General features: G+C 37.1%; 1 protein-coding gene across 1 annotated transcript in view; it reads left to right on the top strand.

The window, feature by feature from the left end:
- LOC124594548 (protein bicaudal C) overlaps positions 1-25,887 on the top strand; it is a gene marked incomplete at its 5' end in the record, with an annotated part of 146,258 nt that overhangs the window by 116,785 nt on the left and 3,586 nt on the right. The window contains 4 exons of the mRNA XM_047132920.1: positions 8,758-8,895; positions 22,798-22,916; positions 22,992-23,217; positions 25,749-25,868. Coding sequence (XP_046988876.1) covers positions 8,758-8,895; positions 22,798-22,916; positions 22,992-23,217; positions 25,749-25,868 — 603 coding nt within the window. The remainder of the gene's footprint in view (positions 1-8,757; positions 8,896-22,797; positions 22,917-22,991; positions 23,218-25,748; positions 25,869-25,887) is intronic.

The following is a 25,887-nucleotide window of genomic DNA, read 5'->3' as shown; positions in this document are numbered from 1 at the left end:
TCATTGTTTGAATATTGTACTTACAGGGTTAGGTATTCTGTGTGAGGTACTAAATGGTATGTACTGGGTCTTGTCAAAATTCAGTGACAATCCATTTGCTGTGAACCACCCATTGATACTCACAAATATTTCATTAGCTGATTGCTCAGCGAGATCACGGGAACTAGTTTCTTATGCCAATACTTGTATTATCTGCAAATAAGACAAAATTGTGACACTGCATATGGAAGGTCATCAACATATAATAGGAACAACAAGGGACCTGAAATAGAGCCCTGGGCACCCCTTCTCTGATGGTTTCATATTTTGAATGACTTGTTATGTGGTAAGCCTGATACACAAACACAGTTTCTTATTAAAAAGATAAGATGAGAACCATGAGCCTGCTACTCCTGTTGTCCCACAATTTTTAAATTTTGTATACAGATATCATGCTTAACATAATTGAAGCTTTAGGCAGATCACAGAATATTCCAAGTGATAATAAATTTCATTTATTGATTCTAATATATCATCTGTAAAAGTGAATATAGCTTGATCAGTTGAAAACCCTTTCTGAAATACAAACTGATCGTGAATGAGAATATTTTTCTGTATTAAGTATTTATAAAGTCTATTGCACATAACCCTTTGAAGCACTTTTCAAAATATTGCCAATAATGAAATGGGATGGAAGTTTTCCACTGATGATTTCTCCTTTTTTGTGTAATTGTTTGACAATAGCATATTTAAGCCTGTCTGCAAAAGTACGACTGTGCAGGGATTCATACATAAGTAACTCAGTATGCCACAAAGTTGTGAGGAGCAACTTTTAATAATGGTAGTGCTGATTTAATCATAACCACTGGACCATTTGTTTCTAAGAGAGCTAACAATATTATAAATCTCTTTCAGTGAGGTAGTATATAGTTGAATTTTGTTAAACTTCAGTGGAAATGCATTTTTTAAATATTTTAAGTTGTCTTCTGAGGAACTATGCAAACCTAAGTTGTCTGCTAGTGAAAGGATTTTGGAAGTATCTCTAATCAACTCATTATTTACATTTAACATAACTTCATTTGCCTGATTAGTTTTCTGTTTTACTTTTTACTATGTTCTGTATAGTTTTTATCTTGTTATTAGAGACATTTATTTTTCTTGGAAATAAATACATTTTGAGGTTCCGATTGCATTGTTTACAATTTTACGATACAATTTGTAATATGATTTAGCTCTGTAGTCATCATTTTCCCTTGACATTAAATACAATCTTCTTTTTGTTTTGCAAGATACTTTTATTCCATTTGCAATCCAAGGTTTTAAAACATTTAATCTATTTGCTTTGATTACTTTCTTAGGGCAAAGTTTTCAATGTTACCTATGACCATATTACAGAAGCAGTTATATTTTTCATTTATCTTGGGGAATTGTATACGTCTGTATTCCACAAACAGTTTTTTATACTTTGAATTCCTGTTTCATTTATTATTTGTAGTTTCCCACTTCCTGTTATTAGTTCAATCAGACCCCACTACATTAAATGTAAGCAACTGAGCATGATGATCTGAAAAGCCATTAAATATTGGATTTATACTAAGATTCGCTAGTGTGGTAGTATCTATGAAAATGTTATCAATAGCAGTGCTGCAGGTACCCATAACCCTAGTTGGAAACTGTACTAAGGGAATGAGATTATAAGAAGTTGTAAGAGACTCTAGTATGGATCTTCAGTGACTATCCTATAGAAAGTTTAAATTAAAAACTTCACTTAGTATGAGTTCATTATTTTTAGAAGTTAATAAATTTAATACTGCATCAAAATGTTCATTGAATAGCTGGAAATTACCAGTTGGAGCTCTGTGTATTGTGACTATAATTATTTTTCTTTTGTGTGTTTCTACTTGTGTGGTACATGCTTCAAAATGCTGATCACTAAATTATTTAAGAATGTCAATGTTTTTATAATTCTAACCCTTTCTAAAGTGAGTGACAACTCCTCCTTTCTCCCCCTTTCTCCATCTTAGGTAAGGTAACACAAGGAAACAATACTGAGCCTGTACAGACTTAAAAGAATGCTATGAAAGGGAAGGTGACCCTTTCCTAGATAAGATTTTAGTGTCTGATGAAACTTGGGTTCACCATTTTGAATCATAGCCCAAAAGACAGAGCATGTAATGGAAGCACATTAGCTTGCTTGTCGAAAAGAAATGCAGAATGCAAGCATCAGTGTGAGAAAGTCACGTTGGTTGTGTTTTGGGGTGCTCAAAATGTCATTTGTGCCTAATTGTAAGATCAGCAAACAATAAACAGGGCCTATTACTCAGACATACTCACCAGCAAAGTAAAACTAGCAATGACAGAAATGTAGTGAATCTAAAAGGAAGTGTGGGACATTACTACACATCAATGTTCATTCTCACACTGCCCCATGACCCAACAAAATGCAGAAAACATGAGTTAGGAGATACTAGCTAATTCTTCCTACAGTCTGGATTTGGCTCCCTTGGCTTCCCTGTGTTTCCTCCACTCAAGAAGGCATTATGTAGGAAAAATTGCAGCAGCAATGAGGTGGTCAAAGTGTTTCTGGAAAATTGGCTCAAACAAGACTGACACTTCTGCAAAAACTATAAAAAAAATAGTTCATTGTTGGGAGAACTGTGTTAATATTGGTGGGTATTATGTTGAAGTGGTAAAATATAATTTTGTTAAAAACGCAGTTTCTTCTACATCAATTTGTCTCTTCACCTTAGTAATAAGGTGCAGTGTATGACCCTTCTGAATTCTGCACAAGTCCTACTTTTACAGCATGAATTTTGGGATAAAGCTAATGAGATTTCTATTTTTGCATGCTATGGTTTTTTAATATATAATTCAGCGCATCAGTGTGATTTCAACCTTTCTCTTGTTGGTTGTACACTACTAAGTACTTTCTGCACCAACTCACAACAGACAGAAATGAACCATCTACAGCTGGATGTTCCTGGTCACATTTTTACATCCACAAGTAACTATTTCTAGGTCTTTCCTATGTGGAAACCACTTCTAAGTGACTTCTAGTTGGGCTAAATGCTGAGTTAAGTGACAGTTTAAAACTTCCCTTTACAATTTTACAGCACTATTACGCCAAGACAGATGGTTATTCTGGTAAATCCTTTCACGAGGCAGACTTTCCACCTGAAGGATACAATGCAATCCAGTGCCTAGATTCTAGATTGAAGGAACCTCATGTTACTTTAAACATTTCTACATGAAATACTGTAATTTTACAATATGCAATTAAGAAGTTTGTCCCACATTACAATCCTCCAGCCTGTAATGTCTGTTTAGTCAATTTATGTCTGGAGTGACCACTCAATATTTGTGAAGTCACATTTACAAACCAGTTACAGAAACCCAAAAGATCCATACAGTTATGCATGTGTTCTTGAATGATGCTGATAGGATCTTAACAACCCAAAGGAATACTGGATGACCAGTAAAGGATTCTACTGGATTTGTGTGTGGCAAAGTCATGCAAAAAATCATTGCATAATTTATTTGTTGTAGTGTGATGATTTTCAAGTCACTAATACTAGACTTTTAGCTGAGTCTCAGGAGCAACATGAATGAACTCGGAACTGTTGTCTGATACAACTGCTTTCATTTAACAGGATGTGAGCAATGCATTACTGGCCTACACTACAGTAATTAAAGGCACGATTGCCACACTATGTTCTACATCTACGGGATTACTCTGCAATTCACATTTAAGTGCTTGGCAGAGGGTTCATCGAACCACAGTCACACTATCTCTCTACCATTCCACTCTCGAACAGTGCACGGGAAAAACGAACACCTAAACCTTTCTGTTCCAGTTCAGGTTTCTCTTATTTTATTTTGATCATCATTCCTACCTATGTAGGTTCAGCTCAACAAAATGTTTTCGCATTCGGAAGAGAAAGTTGGTGACTGAAAATTAGTAAATAGATCTCGCCACAAACGTCTTTGCTTCAATGACTTCCATCCCAACTCGCGTATCATATCTGCCACACTCTCTCCCCTATTATGTGATAATACAAAACGAGCTGCCCTTTTTTGCACCCTTTCAATGTCCTCCGTCAATCCCACCTGGTAAGGAACCCACACCGCGCAGCAATATTCTAACAGAGGACGAACGAGTGTAGTGTAAGCTGTCTCTTTAGTGGACTTGTTGCATCTAAGTGTCCTGCCAATGAAACGCAACCTTTGGCTCGCCTTCCCCACAATATAATCTATGTGGTCTTTCCAACTGAAGTTGTTCGTAATTTTTACACCCAGGTACTTAGTTGAATTGACAGCCTTGAGAATTGTACTATTTATCGAGTAATCAAATTCCAACGGATTTCTTTTGGAACTCATGTTGATCACCTCACACTTTTCGTTATTTAGCGTCAACTGCCACCTGCCACACCATACAGCAATCTTTTCTAAATCGCTTTGCAACTGATACTGGTCTTCGGATGACCTTACTAGACGGTAAATTACAGCATCATCTGCGAACAACCTAAGAGAACTGCTCAGATTGTCACCCAGGTCATTTATATAGATCAGGAACAGCAGAGGTCCCAGGACGCTTCCCTGGGGAATACCTGATATCACTTCAGTTTTACTCGATAATTTGCCATCTATTACTACGAACTGCGACCTTCCTGACAGGAAATCACGAATCCAGTCGCACAACTGAGACGATACCCCATAGGCCCACAGCTTGATTAGAAGTCGCTTGTGAGGAACGGTGTCAAAAGCTTTCCGGAAATCTAGAAATATGGAATCAACCCGAGATCCCCTGTCTATAGCGGCCATTACTTCATGCGAATAAAGAGCTAGCTGTGTTGCACAAGAATGTTGTTTTCTGAAACCATGATTATTACGTATCAATAGATGTTCCTTAGAGGTGATTCATAATGTTTGAATACAGTATATGCTCCAAAACCCTACTGCAAACCGACATCAATGATATAGGTCTGTAGTTCGATGGTTTACTCCTATTACCCTTCTTAAACACTGGTGCGACCTGCAAAATTTGCCAATCTGTAGGTACAGATCTATTGGTGAGCAAGTGGTTGTACACGATTGCTAAGTAGGGAGCTATTGTATCAGCGTAATCTGAAAGGAACCTAATCGGTATACAATCTGGACCTGAAGACTTGGCCGTATCATGTGATTTGAGTTGCTTCGCAACCCCTAAGGTATCTACTTCTACGAAACTCATGCTAGCAGCTGTTCGTGTTTCAAATTCTGGAATATTCCATTCATCTTCCCCGGTGAAGGAATTTCGGAAAACTGCATTCAATAACTCCACTTCAGCGGCACAGTCGTCGGTAACAGTACCATCGGCACTGCGCAGCGAAGGTATTGACTGCGTCTTGCCACTTGTGTACATTACATACAACCAGAATTTCTTCAGATTTTCTACCAAATTTCAAGACAATGTTTCGTTGTGGAACCTATTAAAGCCATCTCGCATTGAAGTCTGTGCCAAATTTCACGTGTCTGTAAATTTTAGCCAATCTTCGGGATTTTGCATATGTTCCAGAATAAAGTCTTACAATGACCAAAAAATAGTTGTATACAATACAAAAAGTGATGGAGTGCACATAAATTTAAAGGCTATTACTAAGTATAGTGACATGACAAGCAAGTGAATGCATCATGTTCTTGCTTGACAGTTTATAAAGATGTTTATGAAATATGACACCCTCACAACTGAAAATAGGTGAAAGATGTTTGTTTAGTTTCATAGTAAATAGTGAAAAGTTATTTCACTACAAATGGTTCTTGGTACACTTCCTACCAGTCAGCATCCATTACACTTTCTGGCTTTCTTCAAACTGGCGATACTGTTTGACTGTGGTGGGTGCAGAATCTAGTTCCAAAGAGTGGTGCCCAAGAGTAATTCAACAATTATTTTGGGTTATTAGTGAGCCAAAATTTTCCAAAATTGAGCTTGCAATTCTACTGTTCGCAGGGAGTGCATATACTGCATACAGAGTCTAGCACAGTCTGCATAAACACACATTCGACAAAGCAGCTGGCTTTTCATGTGGACAAATAAAGTGACAAGTTGTGTGCCATTGATGGCTGAGAGACCCAAAGGTGTTCGTGGTGGTGGTGGCGGGAGGAGGATGATTCCCAGTTCAGCACACAGCCTACTACTTTCGAAGCAAGGGGACTGCCAAGCTTAATGTTCACATCTGGCAGGTGGATCACCATAAAGTGTCACATGCCCCCACTGCAGAGAGAACATGAATTCAATCTGGGACACAGGCACAATCAGGCAATATGGAATTTTATGCCATCATCTCTCCTCCCCTTGCTGTAAAAAAATACGGGCAACAAAAATTTCATCTACCATAAAGATTCAAACTGGCTTACATTAAAATAGTACCACTGCAGTGGCACACATCAGTGAGCTCATCCCTGGAAGTGGGTAATAGTGAAGTGAACTGCAGTGCCAGGAATGACATTCTGACAATGTAAGACAGTTCCAGAGTGACCCTTTTTTTTTTTTTTTTTTTTTTTACAAAAAAGACCTCAGTCACACTTTCACAGGCTTCCACCAATTCATTCCACTCACAACAACATGGCTTCTCTTCCTCTTATAACAAATGAACAGTGCATTGGGAAGGTGGAGAAAAGGGCCTAAGCAGGGCCTTCCTTTAATGGGTGTGGTACACTGGACTACTATTAAATTTAATGTTAGAGCTTTTTCTGCAAAATGTAACACTCAAATTTTATGTTGATAAAACAAATCATAAAAACATCTATTCATCTGCAGTACTAATTTCTCATTTCTCATCACATTCACCAGGCCGAGTGAGACAGGATAATGATAAACGTAACTCCACCAGGTCATTCATATCAGAAATTGTTTCTGAAGGATGCACATACTCTCATGTTGTATTGTGGCAGAGAGACTTTGTGAGAACTACATTGTATCAGTTTCATGTTGTATTGCGGCAAAGAGACTTTGTGAGAACTACATTGTATCAGTTTGTGGCTTGTTTGTGTCTCACAAGGGACAGTTTTCTAACCAGATACTCAGCCAGAATTTATGTGGACAAGTTGATCCCATTAACAATGAAGATCAAGGTCTACAGAACTTTGAGGTAAATTCGGACACAAGGTCTACCAAAAACCAACACATACCTACTGATACCTACATGCCAAATCATACAACCCTAAGAGCAGGAAAGTGTTCCATCCATGTCACTGCCTGAACAAACTGCATTGATGATACAAACAAGATGAAATAAGAACTGAAAGAGCTGCATAACATTTACTGACCCAACCATTATGACAGTAAAACAATCCAAACACTAACAAACTTAAAAAGGAAATTCTACAGAAAATAAAACAGCAGCTGCTGGTTGTGCACTTATCTTGTATCAAAGGTGTAGGACAAACTGCTCCTCAGAGTGGCATCAAACCAGTTTTCCACAGTGGCTGCAAGTTATTTGGTAGGTTCCACTAAGGATCTAGTAAAAGCCCCAGACATTGCAAAACACACACACACACACACACACACACACACACACACACACACACACACACACACACACACACATTAGTGTAGTAGTCTTTATTGTGCACAGCCTACAACATTTGACAAAGCCAGAGTTCTTGTAAGACAGTTGTAGGTGCCCATACACAAAATTTGAGACACCACTGAAAACCTAAAGCAACCTAACATAGTCACCAGAGAACAAAGCTAGAGGTTCTGAGTATGATGGCTACCAACAAGCTGGGTACAACATGTTGAGTGAGACTGCAGGGAACTTGAACCACTGGACATTGCCATGACATACTAAACATACAGCTGTGGCCAAGTAGTTCTAGGCACTTCAGTCTGGAACCACACTGCTGCTACGGTCGCAGGTTTGAATCCTGCCTCGGGCATGGATGTGTGTGCAGTCCATAGGTTACTTAAGTTTAAGTAGTTCCAAGTCTAGGGGACTGATGACCTCAGATGTTAAGTCCCATAATACTTACAGCCATTTGAACTAAACATACAGCACATACGTATCTTTGCAACTAACAGCAGAAAATGAAAAGCCTTAAAGTTTGCTAATGAGGCACAGTGGGCTGCCAGTTATTAGCAAACAATGTAACCCCCATTGAGTAACACGTACCCCAAACTTAACTCATTCACTCACTCACTACTTTGTGACATCAGTCAATGGTACTTTATGGTCAATAAAATCTAAGAAACTGATTAAGTTCTTTGACATTGCATGTAAACGTATCGAGACAAACTGATTGCCTGATTGAACGTTCTTCACTAGCATGCATTTCTCTCTATATTGGGTTTCCTGCTTGCTGTTATCTAGAGGCTGTTGCAGCCCTGGAAGTGGAAAGTCAGTAAATTTTCATTTATCAACTGTGCTGCATTTCTATTAAAGTAATATATATTTCTATTAAATATATATTTCTATTAAATATATATTTCTATTAAAGTAATATATATTTTTAATATTGGTTTCTCATTTATGTATTTTGTATTCACTAAAGTAAGCTACTTTAGTGAAAAATGGTTGCTAGTTATTATGGCAGAGGCATGATGCCATGTCAGTAAGAATTTAAAGATAGGAAAAAAATTAACTATCAAATACACAATTTTCAACAATAATTGCTGAATAAACTGACCCCTATTACAATATATGAAGTATAATAATTTTTAATGAATTTTATACTTTCCAACAAACATTGCAATAAATTATCCAAGTTAAAAGCATAGTTTAATAATTTTATTGTTTTTAGGGCTTGGAAATGCATTGTTGGATCTAATGGACTGTGCTGATCTCAGGGCATCTAGCTGTGAGAAGAAAAATGTGGAGATTGTAACACAGCAAACAAGTCTCTTTGACTATGACGAGAAAAGAAATATGGCCTTAGAAGGTTTGTTCTATTAAGAGCATTTTTCATCAAATATGATGTATGTAAATATTTATGTATATCATTTATTAGGGCAAACTTGTATTTTTCTAGTCCCATTAGACCTGAATATACCCAAAACTATTAATTTTCTGTAGGAGAGACTAAAGCTGTTAGTTTTGGCATAATCAATTAAAATGTGAAACTTCCAGGCAGATTAAAACTGTGTGCCAGACTGAGACTGGAACTCGGGATCTTTGCCTTTCATGGGCAAGTGCTCTACCAACTGAGCTAAGCACGACTCGCGCCCTGTCCTCACAGCTTTTCTACCACCAGTACCTCGTCTCCTACTTTCCAAACTTCACAGAAGCTCTCCTGCGAACCATGAATATCAGTGCACACTCCGCTGCAGAGTGAAAATCTCATTCTGGAATTAGAATGTGTTGGCAGATTATTTAATATTTTGAGTAGTTCAAAGAATATCTGAAGCTAATGCCTTCTATACAATTAATTTTATTGTATGTAGTGAAGCAGGAATTTTTCTAAATATTCTTGTACTTCATGGATTGATTTATTTCTGATGACACAACAGGACAATAATTTGACTCTTGCTAATTATAGCTCAGTTTCTGGACTTCATAAGTAAGGGTGAATTATTCATGAAAAGACTTCTCTCATATTCTAAATAGGACAGCATGCATATGAAAGGTGTATTTTTGGAAACTGCTACAGAACTTTGAAGAGTGGCTTCTGCTATGAAAGTTGTTCTTGTGCTCCTCTTGTCTGTGTGCTTAGTGGTGATGATCATAAAGGAAATGCTTAGCCCACAACTGTAGACAGAATTGGTGTCCGTATGAAAGGTATTTGAGTAGATTGCACCAGTGAGGAAGACAGCTTAGTTTCTATAAATCAATTCACCAAAAACAAAGTAAAATTCCATACTGACTTCATAACACCACCCTTGAGTTATGTTTCAATCAATGAGTCGAGTAGTATTCCTGAAAGACTGAAATGTGCAGCAGTAAAACCAATATACAAAAGTGGAGATCAGCAATTAACCTCTAATTATAGCCAAATCTCACTTACTGTCATTATCTCAAGTTTTTGAAGCAGTACCTTGAAACAAAATGAAGACTCTTGTTTCTGAAAATCATCTTACAGTTTGGCTTCTGTGAAGGCTTCTTTGCTGAGGATGCAACATACAATCTCACAAGCTCAATTTTAGTAGAAATAAACAACAAAAATTAGACTGACATTTTCTGTGATGCTGTCAAGATCCTAAAACTCTATAGATCTCTCAATACTGCTAGGGAAGCTAAAACAGTATGGCATTAAAGGTCTTTTCCTTGCTAGGATAGTCACATCTTAACAACACAAGAGAGCTGATCACATTGTCAAATGAAACAGTTGGAATAAGATTAAACCCAGAATAGGATCAATGATAGCATGCCACAAGGTTCAGTGTTCAATTTTTGCACTCCTGTTCTTGGTCTACATAAATGATTCATTAAGGATATTGGAGGCCTCTTCAGAACCTGTAATGTTGTGCAATGATAAAAGTACATAATGTGATTACTCTGCTATTCAGTGCCTGGCAGAGGGTACAATGAACCACCTTAAAGCTCTCTCTCTCTCTCTCTCTACCGTTCCACTCTCGAACAGTGTGTGGGGAAAAACAAGCATTTAAATTTTTCTGTGCAAGCCCTGATTTCTCTTATTTTATCACGATGATCCATTCTCTCTATGTAGGTGGGTGCCAACAGAATGTTTTCGCAATGGGAAGAGAAAACTGGTGATTGAAATTTCATGAGAAGATCCTATTGCAATGAAAATGCCTGTTTTAATGACTGCCACTCCAATTCTCGTATCATGTCTGTGGTGCTATCTCCCCTATTTCATGATAGTACAAAATGAGCTCCCTTCTTTGTACTCTTTCAATGTCATCGGTCAGTCTCACCTGATGCGGATCCCACACGGCACCACAATACTCCACAATAGGGCGGACAAGCGTGGTGTAAGCAGTCTCTTTAGTAGACCTGTTGGACCTTCTAAGTGTTTTGCCAATGAATCACAATCTTTGGTTTGCTCTACCCACAACATTATTTATGTGATCATTCCAATTTAGGTTATTTTATAATTGTAATCCCTAAGTATTTAGTTGAATTTACAGCCTTCAGATTTGTTACTTATTGCATAATTGAAATTTAGCAGATTTCTTTTAGTACTCAGATGAATAACTTCACACTTCTCTTTATTCAGTGTCAATTGACACTTTCCGCACCACGCAGATATCTTAACTAAATTATTTTGCAATTAATTTTATCCATCTGATGACTTCACGAGACAGTAAATGACAGCATCATCTGCAAACAATCTGACAGCTACTCAAATTGTCTCCTATGTTGTTAATATAAACAATACAGGGCCTAAAACACTTCCTTCGGCGCAACTGAATATTACTTATGTTTTACTCTAAGGCTTTCTGTCTATTACTATGAACTGTGACCTTTCTGACAGGAAGTCTCAAACCCAGTTGCATAACTGAAGAGATATTCCATAGGAACACAGTTCGGTTAGAAATGAGGAATGGTGTCGAAAGCCTTCTGGAAATCCAAAAATACGGAAACAATTTGACATCCCTGTCGATAGCACTCACTACTTCGTGAGCGTAAAGAGCTAGTTGTGTTTCACAAGAATGATATTTTCTGAATCTGTGCTGACTATGTGTCAATAAATTGTTTTCTTCAAGGTACTTTATAATGTTCGAACACAGTACATGTTCCAGTAATTCAGCAGATTACTCCTATTTTCCTTTTTGGGTGTGGGTGTGACTTGAGCAATAGTATATTGATAAAAAGTCCAAATATATCAATACCATATATTGCCAGGAGAATGAAGAAACAGGCTTAAAACCCTCTTTTGTGGGCAATAGAATATAGAATTTTTTGAAGGAAATTTTTCCACTTCACTGCTAACTGTTGATTTATTTTTATTTATATGAACAAGTCGGTCAAATTGCAGAAATTCCTTTCAAAAAATGGTTTAAAACTGGTTCACAGCAAACATCTTAATCTTGCAAAAAACACATATTGTGCAACTGACACAAATAAATTACAGGTACCTGAAGTAGATATCAGTGTGCGCTCTCTCTCTCTCTCTCTCTCTCTCTCTCTCTCTCTCTCTCTCTCTCTGGATGAGATCAATGTTTGACTCTTCTAGGCATCCAGATGGTACCAATCCCCATGGCTCACTGTATTCCAGCTTTAGTTCACTTGATGGTACTCCTTGGACTGGCAGTGTCTGCTTCTGTTTTCCAACTAAAATTTGAGGTTTGCCAGAACAGTGTCTTCAACTCCATATTCACTGAGCTTGTTTAGGAGTACCTCAAGAGGAATGCAGTCAAATGTCTACTAAGGTCAGAAAGTGTCAGTGCTGCTGATTCTTTTTTCTCAAAACTCTTAACCTAGTAACCAGACCCAGTGCTGCTGCTGCTGCTGTTGTAAATTTGCATTTTCAGAAACCATGCTGTGCATCTGTGAAGAGTAAAAATTTCAAAGCAATGTGATATTTGGTCTCACATTGCAGTTTTGATGACTTCAGTGAAGACTGGATTTATTGAGATTGGCCTGAAGCCTGCTACCATGGTTGGGTCATCCTTTCTATAAACTGGCACTGACAGTGCAAGTTTCACAGTGTCTGGAAATACATCAGGAGTGAAACACTTACTAGTTATTATAGTCAATGGTTCAGCAATTCCATACATAATTTTCTTGAGGACACTAGTAAACATCCTGTATATAATCTGACTATTATAATACTTTAACACCTTTATTTTTCCATTTTCTTCTTCTTCCATCTAGTTAATCATGTTGCATCTTTTGTCATTTATTCCAGCAGCTGCAGGGTCTATATTGAGGTCTGGGATTGTACGTAGCATTTTCCCCAATGTAATAATTAACTATTAGTCGTAAATATCTGCTGTAGAACACGCCTTTTGCACTGAGAACTGTTGGTGTTTTATAATGATAATGTAATAGCAGAACTATGCATTTTAATTTTTTCAGTTCGTCTGTATACTGCGAGTATTCTTTCACACTGTGGCTGTGTTGTGACTGCTCTCACACTGTGGCTGTGTTGTGACTGCTCTCACACTGTGGCTGTGTTGTGACTGCTCACAGGAATTTCCTGGTCTTCTGTGGCTAGATAGTCATTTATCTTCTATAATCTGGAAAAATTCTGTAAATGCATCAGTTGCTGCCATTGTCTGCAGTCTAGGCTGCACTTTTAAGCAGATACTGCTGTTGGAAAACTATTCAATGTTACTTATTTATTACCATTTTGTGAATACATAATTAGAATGCCAGGTAACAGTTGATTATTTTGGGCAGATATTGTTTGGTCAATTAGTGATCTCATATTCACAAGAACTTAGTTTTGTGATAAGTGTCAAGGCAGGCATAACATCTGGTTGGTAGAAAAAAAAATGCCCAAAACTGGCAACTAGCTTCATAAAATCTGTCTCCTTAGTGATCCCTTCATCAAAGTGTACACAGAAATCGCCATAAAATGCATTTTTTTTCTTTAAAGGGTGTGTTAAGTAGCACATTGCATTTGGTACAGAAAATTTTCAAAGTTGCTATTCGGAGAATGAGACAACAATTATGTTAAGATATAATAACTTAAAGGCAGCCAACTCTGAAACCAGGTCCACAGAGTAGCTTTTAAATAAACTTCTTTAATATTGAATTTCCTGTTCACATACATATACACCGCCAAAGGAAGCAGTTGTTCTGTATCATGCACTTACCAAGTTTAGGTACTCGTTACAGTTTTAGTACTTAGCTTTCTGTGCTGATATTCACCTACACACAGCATATATGGCTTCGCTTCTTTTTCTATAAAGAATGACAACACCCTAAGACACTGTACTTCAGTACTTCAGCACTGCTTACAGCTATAAGAGTGATGTTCTTAGTAGTATGTGACCCATTTTCACTTAGCTGTTCTTGGTAATGTTTTGTCATGGAGGAGGCTGTTTCATATGGATACTGGTAATTTGTCAGAATAAAAAAAGCTTAAGCATATTTTTGAGCCATGTAGTGACTGACTGGTTTGTTTAATCTCACTACATAGTTTATGTATGTTCGCTGTGTATGTCACTTAGCACCATGTTTTTGTTTACTTGAGAGGTTACTCATAAGTATTAAGTCTTTGTATACATTTCTTTCAATTTTGTTTGTTTGTTTGTTTACTATTTGTATTTGAGCTGCAGCATCCCTGTGTTGTTACATTGTTGACTCTCAGCACATTTTTTTAGGGAAATCACTTGCAAAATGCAGTGAACTATTACCTTCAGTTTGTTGTCTTGTGAACTCTGATGCACGGCACTTCACTTGTTTACTATTTATACTTCACCCGTGAAGTTCGTTTCATTGTTTTGTTCACCAATGTCTGATTTTTGTTTGATAGAATTAATTTTCATAAAGTCAACACTGTTGTCGTTGCTTTCTTCACTAAGCTTTTCTGTGCACTTTGATGACTGCAGGAAGTATTTTTCTAATCTTCCATTTGAACTGAGAATTGTTGGTTTTGTTATTGCTGAGTTGTAATTCATAGTTCATCTGTTAACTTGACTAGATTTTGGACTGACTCCAATAAATTGATGCAATTGTTTAACAATTCTCTGGTTTTTCAGGTTCCTGTATTTTCCTCTGAAAAGTTTGATGCCAAAACTCTTCTACAGGCTTCACAATGTAACTTAATTTGCTCTTTTGAATACGTGGTATTCTCATGCTATTATTTAGCCCTACACAATCTATATCAAAATCCACACAACTATTTCAAAGCTTTCAACTGCTTTTTTGCACTTTACAATTTTCTAGATAATCTTTATTTTATGGCTACATTGGTATATTTTAGTTTGGCCTGTGGTGGGTAGGATAAAAGCCTGCACTTCAGTCACATGTCATCTCTTCCCTGTATTGTACCCACACACTTAAAATGAAACACTTAAAATTTGTGATGATAAATGTCTAGTTTCTTAATGACAGTAAAAATGAGTGATCACAATTATTTGTAAATAGTAGTATTATTATGGATAGCTAATTATATTAAAGGTAAATAAAATGAATATGGTCCTGTTAAGACAGCACACAACACTTCACTGATTATACAGTGTTCCTACACTACTTGTGAGCTTGTTGCATCCTTGGCATCAACATTACCACTGTCCTTTCAACCTTTATAATCATTCGCATATTCCCTCTCACAAACTTGATTCCATTAACATCTCTTACTTGCAGATTTCTGTCTCCAATACCTGCTCTGGACTTGTTTAGTTCATTTTTATGTATAATCTAAAACATTATGTTCAGTAACGGGAATGTATTAGGATTCCTAATTAGAAATGTTATTTTGCCCTGGCTTACACTTCGAGAGGGCATGAGAATACCACGTACTCAGGGATTCTAAGTTCCCACTGTCACACAATGCTGCCAGTCTCTTTCCTGTTCTTTGTGTGTACTGGAGGTAAGGGTTGTATTGCCATAAAACAAACCGTACCTCTGGTGGGGATGATCAGATAAATTTCTAGTATCTATGATAACTGGATGATGATGATGATGATGATGATGATGATGATGATGATGATGATGATGATGATGATGATGATGTTGTTGTATCTGCCTGGCATCCTGTATTTCCACTGCCCCAGGCCCACTGCCTTTGTTAAGAGTCCAGTTTTGAATATCTTATTTGTTATGTAATACCTCATACTTAGCATATGTTACCTCACCACAACCAATATGCTGCGGCAAGGTATCATCCTGTGATGTCAGAGGGACATACTCAGTGATACAAAAAGCCTCGGCTGGTGCAATACAATACACTCCTGGCAACCCTAGCATCCCTCACTATTTTAAGTCTTCCAAGGAGCCCCTTGAGTGCGAGCTTGTGAATGAATGGTGAATGACACTTATGGAATTCCATGCCCAATGTATTGTCTAACATCGAACCACAATATTGGCCGCTAATGGCAACCGGGGCAGAACTGGAGGTATCCAGTGGTGAGTACTGCATAAGGCTAAGAAGTGTAGCTGACTGCTTAGTCAACAGGCAAGTCAATATATTGCTATAGTGTTAGTGATTTTGATACAAAGCAGAGCTAGGGCAACAATAAACAAAGCAAACATCGTGTTACATCTAAAACGTCAGTTGCTGAAGTTGACTTTGCATCAGAAAAGTCCCCAAGGAATTTTGCAGAGTGAAACAGAAGTGGCAGATGAAATATTAGCATTTTTGCAAGATGCTGTGGAATGCATAGTGTCATATACGCTCAACTGTTCAGACAATGTACATAAGGAGTACAATGATGACAATACTTGCTTAACAAGTGAAGGTGATATTGAAGCAGATGAACCATGTAGTTAATCCCCTTTGTCAGACAGGGAGTCACAAATTCCATCTCCAGTGGGTACTAAAAATAACCTCGCACATGAAAGATAAATTGCAGCATAGAGAGAACATTTATGAACAGATTTTGAATAAGTATGCACCAGTATGACTGTAGTCTGTGAGACTAAGGATATTCAATGGAGGGTAAGGCACACTTGCTACAAAAACATTGGTGTTTCCATGTTTAAAGGATGCTTGATCCAATTTCCAGGATGTGCAAGATTGCAACCTCCTATGTTATACACATCAAACTGTGCACAACATAGATTATAGTGATTTCAAGGAAAGCAGTGGATGGTTGCCAAACTTCAAACAGTGCTACAGAATTGGAAGATGAAAGATAATGAAATTTCAAACAGTGTCAACTTGACAATATACAGCAAATTACAGAACTGGCCAGAAAATTTGTAGATGAGATAAACTTACATCATTCAGTAAAGAATTTGTTTTAAACTCAAGTGATTTGGGATATGAAAAGGAAATGCATATGAAAGGAACCATTGAAATTGCAGGTACAAAGATTTGGATCAAGCTCAACTAACATCAATGCCTTAATCACTCACATATAATTATGCTGACTGTTAATCTGGATGATAAATTGACTAGAAAGTTATTTATTGTGCAGGGAGAAGTCAGAGGTGCCCTGCCCCTACGTTTCTTTCTCATGTGAGTGATCTTGCAAGAGCAGTAAACAAGGTTTGTCACAGAAAGCTAGAAAGGAAAAAGTGCATTAGAGAACTAAAACTGTGGTGTGAGCACTGCTTTTGGCCAGTAGATGGTCAAAATAACTTGCTTTTGCTTGATTCCTGGTCTGCGCGTAAAAATCCATACTCCTTTAGAACAAACTATCCATCATGGAAAGTGTGACTTTGCAATTCATACTATGAGACCAATGTAGAAATTCAGCCTTGTTTGCATTTCTGTACCTATAAAACATATTACCACACTATATGCAGCTACATCTTAAAGGTTAGCCTCTTTCACAATAAGCTCCACGAAAGACTGTTTTGTGATCAACTGCAAGCCATCACATTCCATCAATTCTTGTTACACCAATATGGTTCCGTACGCATTCTTTAAGAGTGGATACCTAGCTGAATATCCTGCATGGTTTGTAACTCCAAGGAACTTTCCCTTCGATCTTGATGGTTTGAATCTTTGTGATCACTGCGGTGTGCCATTTTTTGTTTAGTATTCTTGGTGCAAGTCAAGTTTTTTTTTGAATGTTTCTTGAATGTTGTCCATTTTGTGAAGTGTAATACATACATCCCATAAGAGGCTGGTCTCAGCATCTCCTGACACTGATGTGTTCCACTGCACTCCTGACGTCTTCCACTGCGCTCCTGAGGTGTTTGGTCAGTCACTAGCAGCTAATATTTTTCCTGTCACGATTGTTAAATCATCATTTTCAAATGAGCCTTACTGAAGACTGAATTTGAGACCTCGCACTCAAGGGGTTCTTTACTATGATGATGTCTGTCATACCAGGTGTAGCTGGTGAACCCACGTGCTTGCTGCAAAACCCACAATGGCAATCAGTATTCCATAGTGGTACAGTTTTGCAGCCTCCAGGGTTAAGTTAGCAGTGTCAGCAGAGGCTATTTTGTGCAATGTTTAAGAGGTCTTTAGGCAAGCTGTCTGCATGTGCTGAAAAGTTTCTTCTGTTATCAAGGAAAACTCCTAAATACAGAGCATGCAATTGGGCTGTTAATCAACCTAAAGATTTGATTCCTGTTTAGGATGAGTTTGCTTTTAAGCAGTATGTATGTAGTTTTATTTGCAGCTACCATTAATTTGTTGCCCCTGAGCCACCATTGTCCCTCTGAGTGTACATGGTTTGCATTTTCTTTGAGCTTGCATCTATTACCTCCAGAAACCACCACCAGGATACTATCAAGCCACAACTCTGTTTGCTTCATCAGCCCCATCCATCAGTTCATGATCGTCAGGTTCCAAAATATTGGCCCATATATCAACCCTTGCGGGCAACCCTTTGCATTTTTTAATAACTTGTGCCACCCAGGAAACTATTAGACTGTCCAACCCTTCCAGTAGCCCATAAAATTTCAAAGTATTTTGGGATCCAGAGACATCTTAGGTAACTGAATATTTCGTGTGTGTGTGTGTGTGTGTGTGTGTGTGTGTGTGTGTGTGTGTGTGTGTGTGTGTGTGTGTGTGTGTGTGTGTCCATGTCCATCCCCTCCACCTTCCCTTTCTAGTAAACCCATATTATATGGAATGTAGTACCTACATTAAGTTATCAAATAAACCGCCAGAACTGTAGCTTACGTGAAACCCACACAGACACAATGATAGTATCAAAAGCAATAAAAACCTTTCCCCACACAGGAAGAATCAGTTACAAAATCAGGCAACAAATGGCAAGAGTCTTACACTTTTGCCCTTCAAGCAAAAGAAATTACATTTACAAAACAATATTTGTATATTAGAAAGGATAGTGAAATGTAAGAAAGGGCAAGTCATTGGCCTCCATAAAAAAATGTAAGTGTCAAGGAAAGTGCTATGATAGTAACAACAGACAAAAATAGAAATATACGCTTCTCAAGCATGAGCTGTGTTTGCATTTTTTGCTGTCAGCAGAATATACTGCAAATAAATAAATCTTACAAAGTATTTCATCATCAAGTTGTAGCTTACATCACTGAATCGATGTGATTCGGCTGTTTTTACATCTATCATGATAATTCATGTCTATTGGTAACTTACTAAAGCACGGAATGCAAAAGTGTAGCAACTGTTCCATCAATTAAGTAGAAAATAATCGAAAACAATCATTATCCTTAGGACGCATGTGACTCTCACCGCTTGGAGTGCTAGGGTCCCTCTAGCTGTCAAATGGTAACAACTTTCACACTAATGTGTGTCATGACTGTATTTATTCGCCTGTGGCTTTAACGTTCCTCTTGCACTTGGCACAAACATACTCTCACAGGACGCCCGCTTTGGAACAGCCAAAAATGTTGTTAACCACTTCTAACTTGCAGGAAGGTGTCACTTGTGATGAATTTTGAGTAAAATGTAAACATTTATCTTGTTACCATGTCAAAATTTGCTTCTTTTGCCAAAACATAGTGGAATTTACAGTCTCACCTCACTAACATATTGTGCAGACACAGGTGCTAGATATTTTGCAGTACTTACCAGTTATAGCTGAAGTAGATGAGTCACATTTTGGAAAGAGAAAGTACGAAAGGGGGCACTAGGTTGTTGCATTTTTGTAGTAGTAGTTTCTGGAGCAGAATGTGTGCTGATGTATTAAGGGTTGTACCAAATTGGACAAAGGAAGTCTTGACATCTTTAATTTAAAAAAATGTTGTTGAAGGTTCTGTAGTCATTTCGGATGGGTTTGCTTCGTATAAGGGGTTGAGTGAAAGGGGTTATCATCATTTGCTCCTGAATCACAATATTCAGTTTAAAGATTATAAGATGGGGGCATGCACTAATACTATTGAGGGGTATTGGGGGGGGGGGGGGGGGGGCTGTAAAATATGTTGTCGGGTGGGGAAAGAAAAAGATTTCGGTGTTGCAAGACCATTCAGATGAATACTGTTGGAGGAAGAGTATTCCTGAAGGTTATTGTTTATTTCTTGCATCTATGAAAGTACTCAGCAAAATGTACAAGCCTCATTTTGTTAGTTAGGTGTTGGTGGGTCTGACACGTTTTTCTTGTTTTATGTTGCATTTTTTATGTTACTGTATTGTGTGTGTGCTACTTTTTCGGTTTCCCTGGAGTGAGGTTTTTTGGTCATTTTAATATTTTCTGGTTGCAATGGTGGGCCGAGGGGTATTGCTGTGTCTTTGCTAGAGTGTTTATGTGAATGACTCGTTTCATTTTTTATTATTTTAAAACTTTGCATCTGATTGAGCGTGGGTGATAGGAAAGAACTGATTTGGGTGGTACCTCATTCGTGCCTGGCAGTTTTTCTTATTACTTTTTTTATTAGTTATTCTGGATTTTGCTTCTTTCATTACAGTTTGACCTTCCAACATTATTATTTCTTGTAATGTCCTTACTTCATTCTTATCAGCTTCCATCTTTGATTCCTATGGTAGTTCGTATACGGGAAGTTTGTGTTTTCCTTTTGGATGTATCTGCTACACTTCTCTTATTTTTACTGTCACTCCTGGTGTATTGGTTTTACTGAGTTATTTGGAGCTACTGTAGCTGGTGTGACTTTAGTGTAGTATAGTTATCAGTTGCAAGGTTTGGTCATTTTTACATTTTATTTCTTTACGTGTGCAGTAATGTGTGTAAAGATTTTCATTTTTTGAAAGTCTAGTCGTATTCTGTAGTTAACTAATGAGATCATTTTTAAGCACATTTCTGATATAAGATTTTTGCATAACAAACAGTAATATTGGAATCTGTAACTAGAAATGATTTCTTACAAACGTTGCTTCTAGTTACTGATTCCAACTATTTGACAGTTCATTATTTAGATCATTTTTGTAGTACATATGGAAAATATTATATAATATATGCACTCGTAATTGCTCTCATTCTTATTTATTTCAGTCATCTTCAACTCGTTTAAATGAAATTTGCGCGTAAATAATAGTCACGTTAAATGTATTTTATGGCATGCTACATTTGTTTGTTGAAGAGTATGATATGTTCCATTCACAGATTGTCATTGCAGCATCTTTGACCAATGACGTCATACGTAAGGCAAAGCCGACAGGTGGTATCGGACACTGGCAATGTGGCAACATTTTACAGTCCTTTGTAGATATATCCAGGTTGCTGGCTGTCAGCAACCAGGAAGAATACTCTCTCTTGCAAATAAACAAACTTCAATTACAAAATAACCTTCAGTAATTAAGAACAATATAGCTCCTGTCACTGTCATTTGAACAAGAGTACCAAAAACAGTCTATTCAAGGAATTTCTACTCCTGCCTGAGCGATACTCTCCTCCAGACCGATACTGGTCGCCACACCTTCACCGTTCCACACTACCTCCATATTTTTTTCAAGGGCGTATCACCACTGACACTTTATGTGTATTTACATGAATAATGTTAAATTAGGAAAATCGTAATTAAATGGTAGAATAACATGCAAAACTAAATTAATGGGTAATTACTATTAAAAACAGTCTTGATCACGATTTATTTTACAAGGTGACCGGTTTTGACCACTACTGTGGTCATCTTCAGACCATTGAGTAGGAGCCCCTTTCTGTTGGAGAATCTCCAACAGAAAGGGGTTCCTACTCAATGGTCTGAAGATGACCACAGTAGTGGTCGAAACCGGTCACCTTGTAAAATAAATCGTGATCAAGACTGTTTTTAATAGTAATTATTTACAAGACATTGATCACTGCGGTTCCCATAATGCATTCAAAAGTAATTAAATTAATGGGGTTGAAGGGAAGAAATTTCCAAATTAAGTGTATCACAGTTGTTGCTAAAAAATTAAGCTGGTGAAAAGTGATTTTCAAACACGTATGACTGGGTGTCCAAAAATCTGCAATGCTGTACATAAAATTTAAGACTGATATGGGAAACAAAAATACCTAAATAAACCAAGAAAAACAAAGATCACTTATTTGAAGAGCTATGTTACTAAAATGTGTAATACAACCAAGCCACTATTTATTTTAAATAAATTGTTGAAATTGAGGGAAGAACATTGATACCACTACTTCTCATATTACTGTGCAGACAATGTTCTTGATTATTTTATACGAAAAGGTTCTATAAAGATTCAAAAATATTAAAAATTGATAGTAGGATTTTTAATTATTTTCTTTTTGTTCTCATGTGCATAATTAAATGCTAAAGACAAAAAATGGTGCTTAAAAGTATTGTGGCAATGAAACTGTCACTGCACTGTGTAATGAAAACAAAATGTGAACAAGTATTTATACATAACTTAAAAGGCTGCTCATCTTTCAAAATCTTAAGAGAATTGCTTAACGTATGAGAAATGTAAGAAACTAGTATTAAAATAGTTTAAAGAGAATTGTAACATATTCTGGACCTTATTATGATAGTTGCCAGCTGTGATGAACATTCACGATTGTACAGTGAAATAATAATATTGCCTTATTAGGCAGGAGGTCCCATCTGGGGTTGTCTGATTGCCTGGTGCAAGTATTTTTAATTTGACATAACTTTGGTTCCTTGGGTGTCGTCAATGATAAAACACCGTCGTCTCCAAGTGGATACACTCTCCGACCTGACTGGGAATTGAATGCAGGACCCCATAAGCTAGAAGCAGTGATGATAACCACTAGATCACTGTCGGTAGTAAATATACAAAACCACTGTCTCATAGACGTCTACTATTTAAGTTACAGAAACTCATTTTGAAATATTAAAGGTAAAGAAATTTAAACAGAACTGTAAATGAATCCCCCACTGTACATTTAATAAATTTCTTGCTTCTTATTGTAAAAAAAATAAACTAACTTTCATTTATTAAGCATGATTTTAATTCTCCCAACAGCGATTCAGAAACCTCTCGGAACTAATTTAAGAACTCCAACATCACTGTGGTCTGGATATGGCTTCAGCCAGTCCAGTCCAACACCAGAAATGAAACCAAAACACAATGGACTTCTCCAGGTAAGCATTATACATCAAAAGATGTTAAAATACACCATTTCATTAAGCATGACTAATAATTAGATTCCAAACTAGGATTCTGGTGATCTGGACCCATGGAAAACAAACAACTCTATGGTATCTCCAACATTAAATTCGGCCTCAGACTTCAGCAGTACATTATTAACTGGTGAAAATGGACTGATGAGTGCAAGCAACTACCTAGATTCTGCACCCACATCTGCTGTGAATCAAATTGCAGGATTGAAGACAAAGGATATTGCTTCACTTCTAACATCCATTGGACTAGAAAAATACATTTGTAAGTTATGGTCATTCTCTAGTCCTTAGTAAACATTTGTAACTGATTTGATAGGTTAATATGTGGCATAGAATTACTTTTGCATGTAACCATAATTAATAATATTGAATCCTAGATGGACTTGCCTAGCACTTAAAACAAATTCAGAAGCCCTTGTCAACAAGTAATACCTAGGCATCTGATCTTCAATACATTACCACCAAGGCATAACAGTCAAGCTGCAATTGTCTTCACAAGATAAGACGCGGATCCACACTATGTTAATATTCTGAAGAACATAATCATAATCTCACACCTTCTCTTAGAATTACCTGGAACAATCGAATAATCAGAATTGAAAGAGGATAACTAGTATCCTCTAAACTATATTCACCATGCCTAACAGAAGTTGAGATTCTGAAAATTAGAAAATGAAGAAATAAGTTTTAATCCAGAAATCTTAATCATCTTCATTTCATGAGTGCCTATTGTATTGTCTGTGCAGGTGAATTTAAACATAACTTGAACTTAATAGTGAAAGCTTGAAATTAAGTCTGAAAACCAGCTACTGAATTAATCTATAACAAACAAGTTGAAAATAAAATGATGTAAATTAATAATGAAGTCATACAACCACTTTGTTTTTGTATTTAAGGCAGTTAGAGAACACGAGATAGATTGGGAAAGAAAGGGGAGTAAAAATACATTTGAAATCCTTTCAGAAAATTTATTCACTGAATTTAGCTAATAGCATTTCTGAAAAGAACAATGCTAGTGTAGGTTCAGAGCTCTGTCAATGAGATATGGTCCTAAAACACAAAAGCCCATGTAAAAACTTGGGTTTCCCAGGGAGCGGAAGTCTGACAAGAAATATTGAGATGAGAACCACCATTTGGATCAGGGAACAAACTAAAATGGAAGACGTAATCATGACATGACTGTAATGGGTATGCAATGTAGGTGCGTAGTTCACACAGACCAACAGTAGACATATGGATCAAGGAAGTTCACCATTTGATACAAAGAGAGAAAAAGATAACTAATGGAAAGTGCATAACTAGTATTAGAAAATGTGGAAGACCAACATTGTGTACAGGTGATCATAATAATGAATGGAAAGGTTGAGAGAGAATTATGTAGTAATGGATCTCAACTGGCTGATTGAATATTTACACATTGTACACACTTTGCGAGTCATGATCTAGCATGACATAAAGGTTATGTTACATGCTGCATTTTTCATGTACCTATGGATGATGGATAGTGTAGTTGATCTCGATTAAAATGCACAGACTTACTTATTTTTCTGGAGTCAATTGCAAAATAAAATGCATACCAACTGGCTAGTATTGAGGAGTGAAATAAACTGATATCTAAATCTAGATTCCAGAAGGACTACTACACTCAAAATGAATTCAGAAATGCCATTGTCCAAACCCGTGCATTTGTGTGACCGCATACAAAAGCTGGCTGAGTGACTTAGTTCATTTCAACAGTGCTTAATTTGACAGTGTCATGCACCAGCTCAGTTAAGAATTTCAAATAAGAGGTAAGATAACACTTCGCTGCCTTGTCGAGTCATGGACCAGTTGACTGGAAGATACATGAGACAGATTGTGCTGAACATTAGGACAGTCACCTTCAGACAAAACAAATAATGTACATGCACACCAACTTGTTTCTGACCTTGTCAACAGCTTAACAGTTAAATGATTGGTGGAAGGAGCATCTGCAGTAACAAGAGAGTGTACAAAGTAAGATGACGTTTTTCTACGTGGATGCTTGATCATTATTTCAATAAAGCCATTCATGCTCCCACAATCTTGTCCATCAGTCATGATCCCCTTTTATTCCTATAGTCCCAACGTATCCATGCATTACATTTCTCATATATCATACTGAAATATTAAATAATGGAAAGTCCAGGATGGAATAATGACAACTTGGAAAGGGCAGGTTGCTGCAAACCCCATAGGGCAAGTGTTGTCACAGATGGGCACAATGAAAAACAATGCTAGTAATAGTTCAGCTTTTGGAAAGTACTTCAAAACTTGCACACTTTGTTAATGAGTCGCACTCTTTGTTAATGACTATCGCACTCTTTGTTAATGACTATCGCACTCTTTGTTAATGACTATCGCACTCTTTGTTAATGACTATCGCACTCTTTGTTAATGACTATCGCACTCTTTGTTAATGACTATCGCACACACATAACCAATGTCTCTAGACACACCAGTATTTGATTTAGTCCATTCTTACTTAACATAGTTCTGGTCTATCTAATGTCCAGAATAAATTTAGACATCTAAACTTTCTCTACTTCCATATATCAGTATGACCTACCGTGAAGGGAATAGCGGTTTGAAGAGAAACAGTTGCATACATTACTAAGAGTTCACAGAGCAGTGCCATAACTTGCGTTACAAAGCACACATTATAGCTGCTGCTGCTACTACTACTAAGGTTTCAGGTTGTCATGTTTCTAATTACTTTCTAGAATAAATGTATACAAACTGCCTTCAGCCTAAAAAGAATTTTTACATTTTCAGGTATTTTCACTAACCAAGAAATAGACGTTGACATCTTTCGTTCTCTCACTGAAAGTGATCTCCGAGAAATTGGTGTAACTGCCTTAGGAGCTCGTCGGAAGTTGTTACTTGCAATTTCAGGTACAAATAAAACTAATTT

This window comes from Schistocerca americana, chromosome 2 (assembly GCF_021461395.2).
Source record: "Schistocerca americana isolate TAMUIC-IGC-003095 chromosome 2, iqSchAmer2.1, whole genome shotgun sequence".
NCBI lineage: Eukaryota > Metazoa > Arthropoda > Insecta > Orthoptera > Acrididae > Schistocerca > Schistocerca americana.
This window is presented reverse-complemented; position numbering and strand designations above follow the sequence as displayed.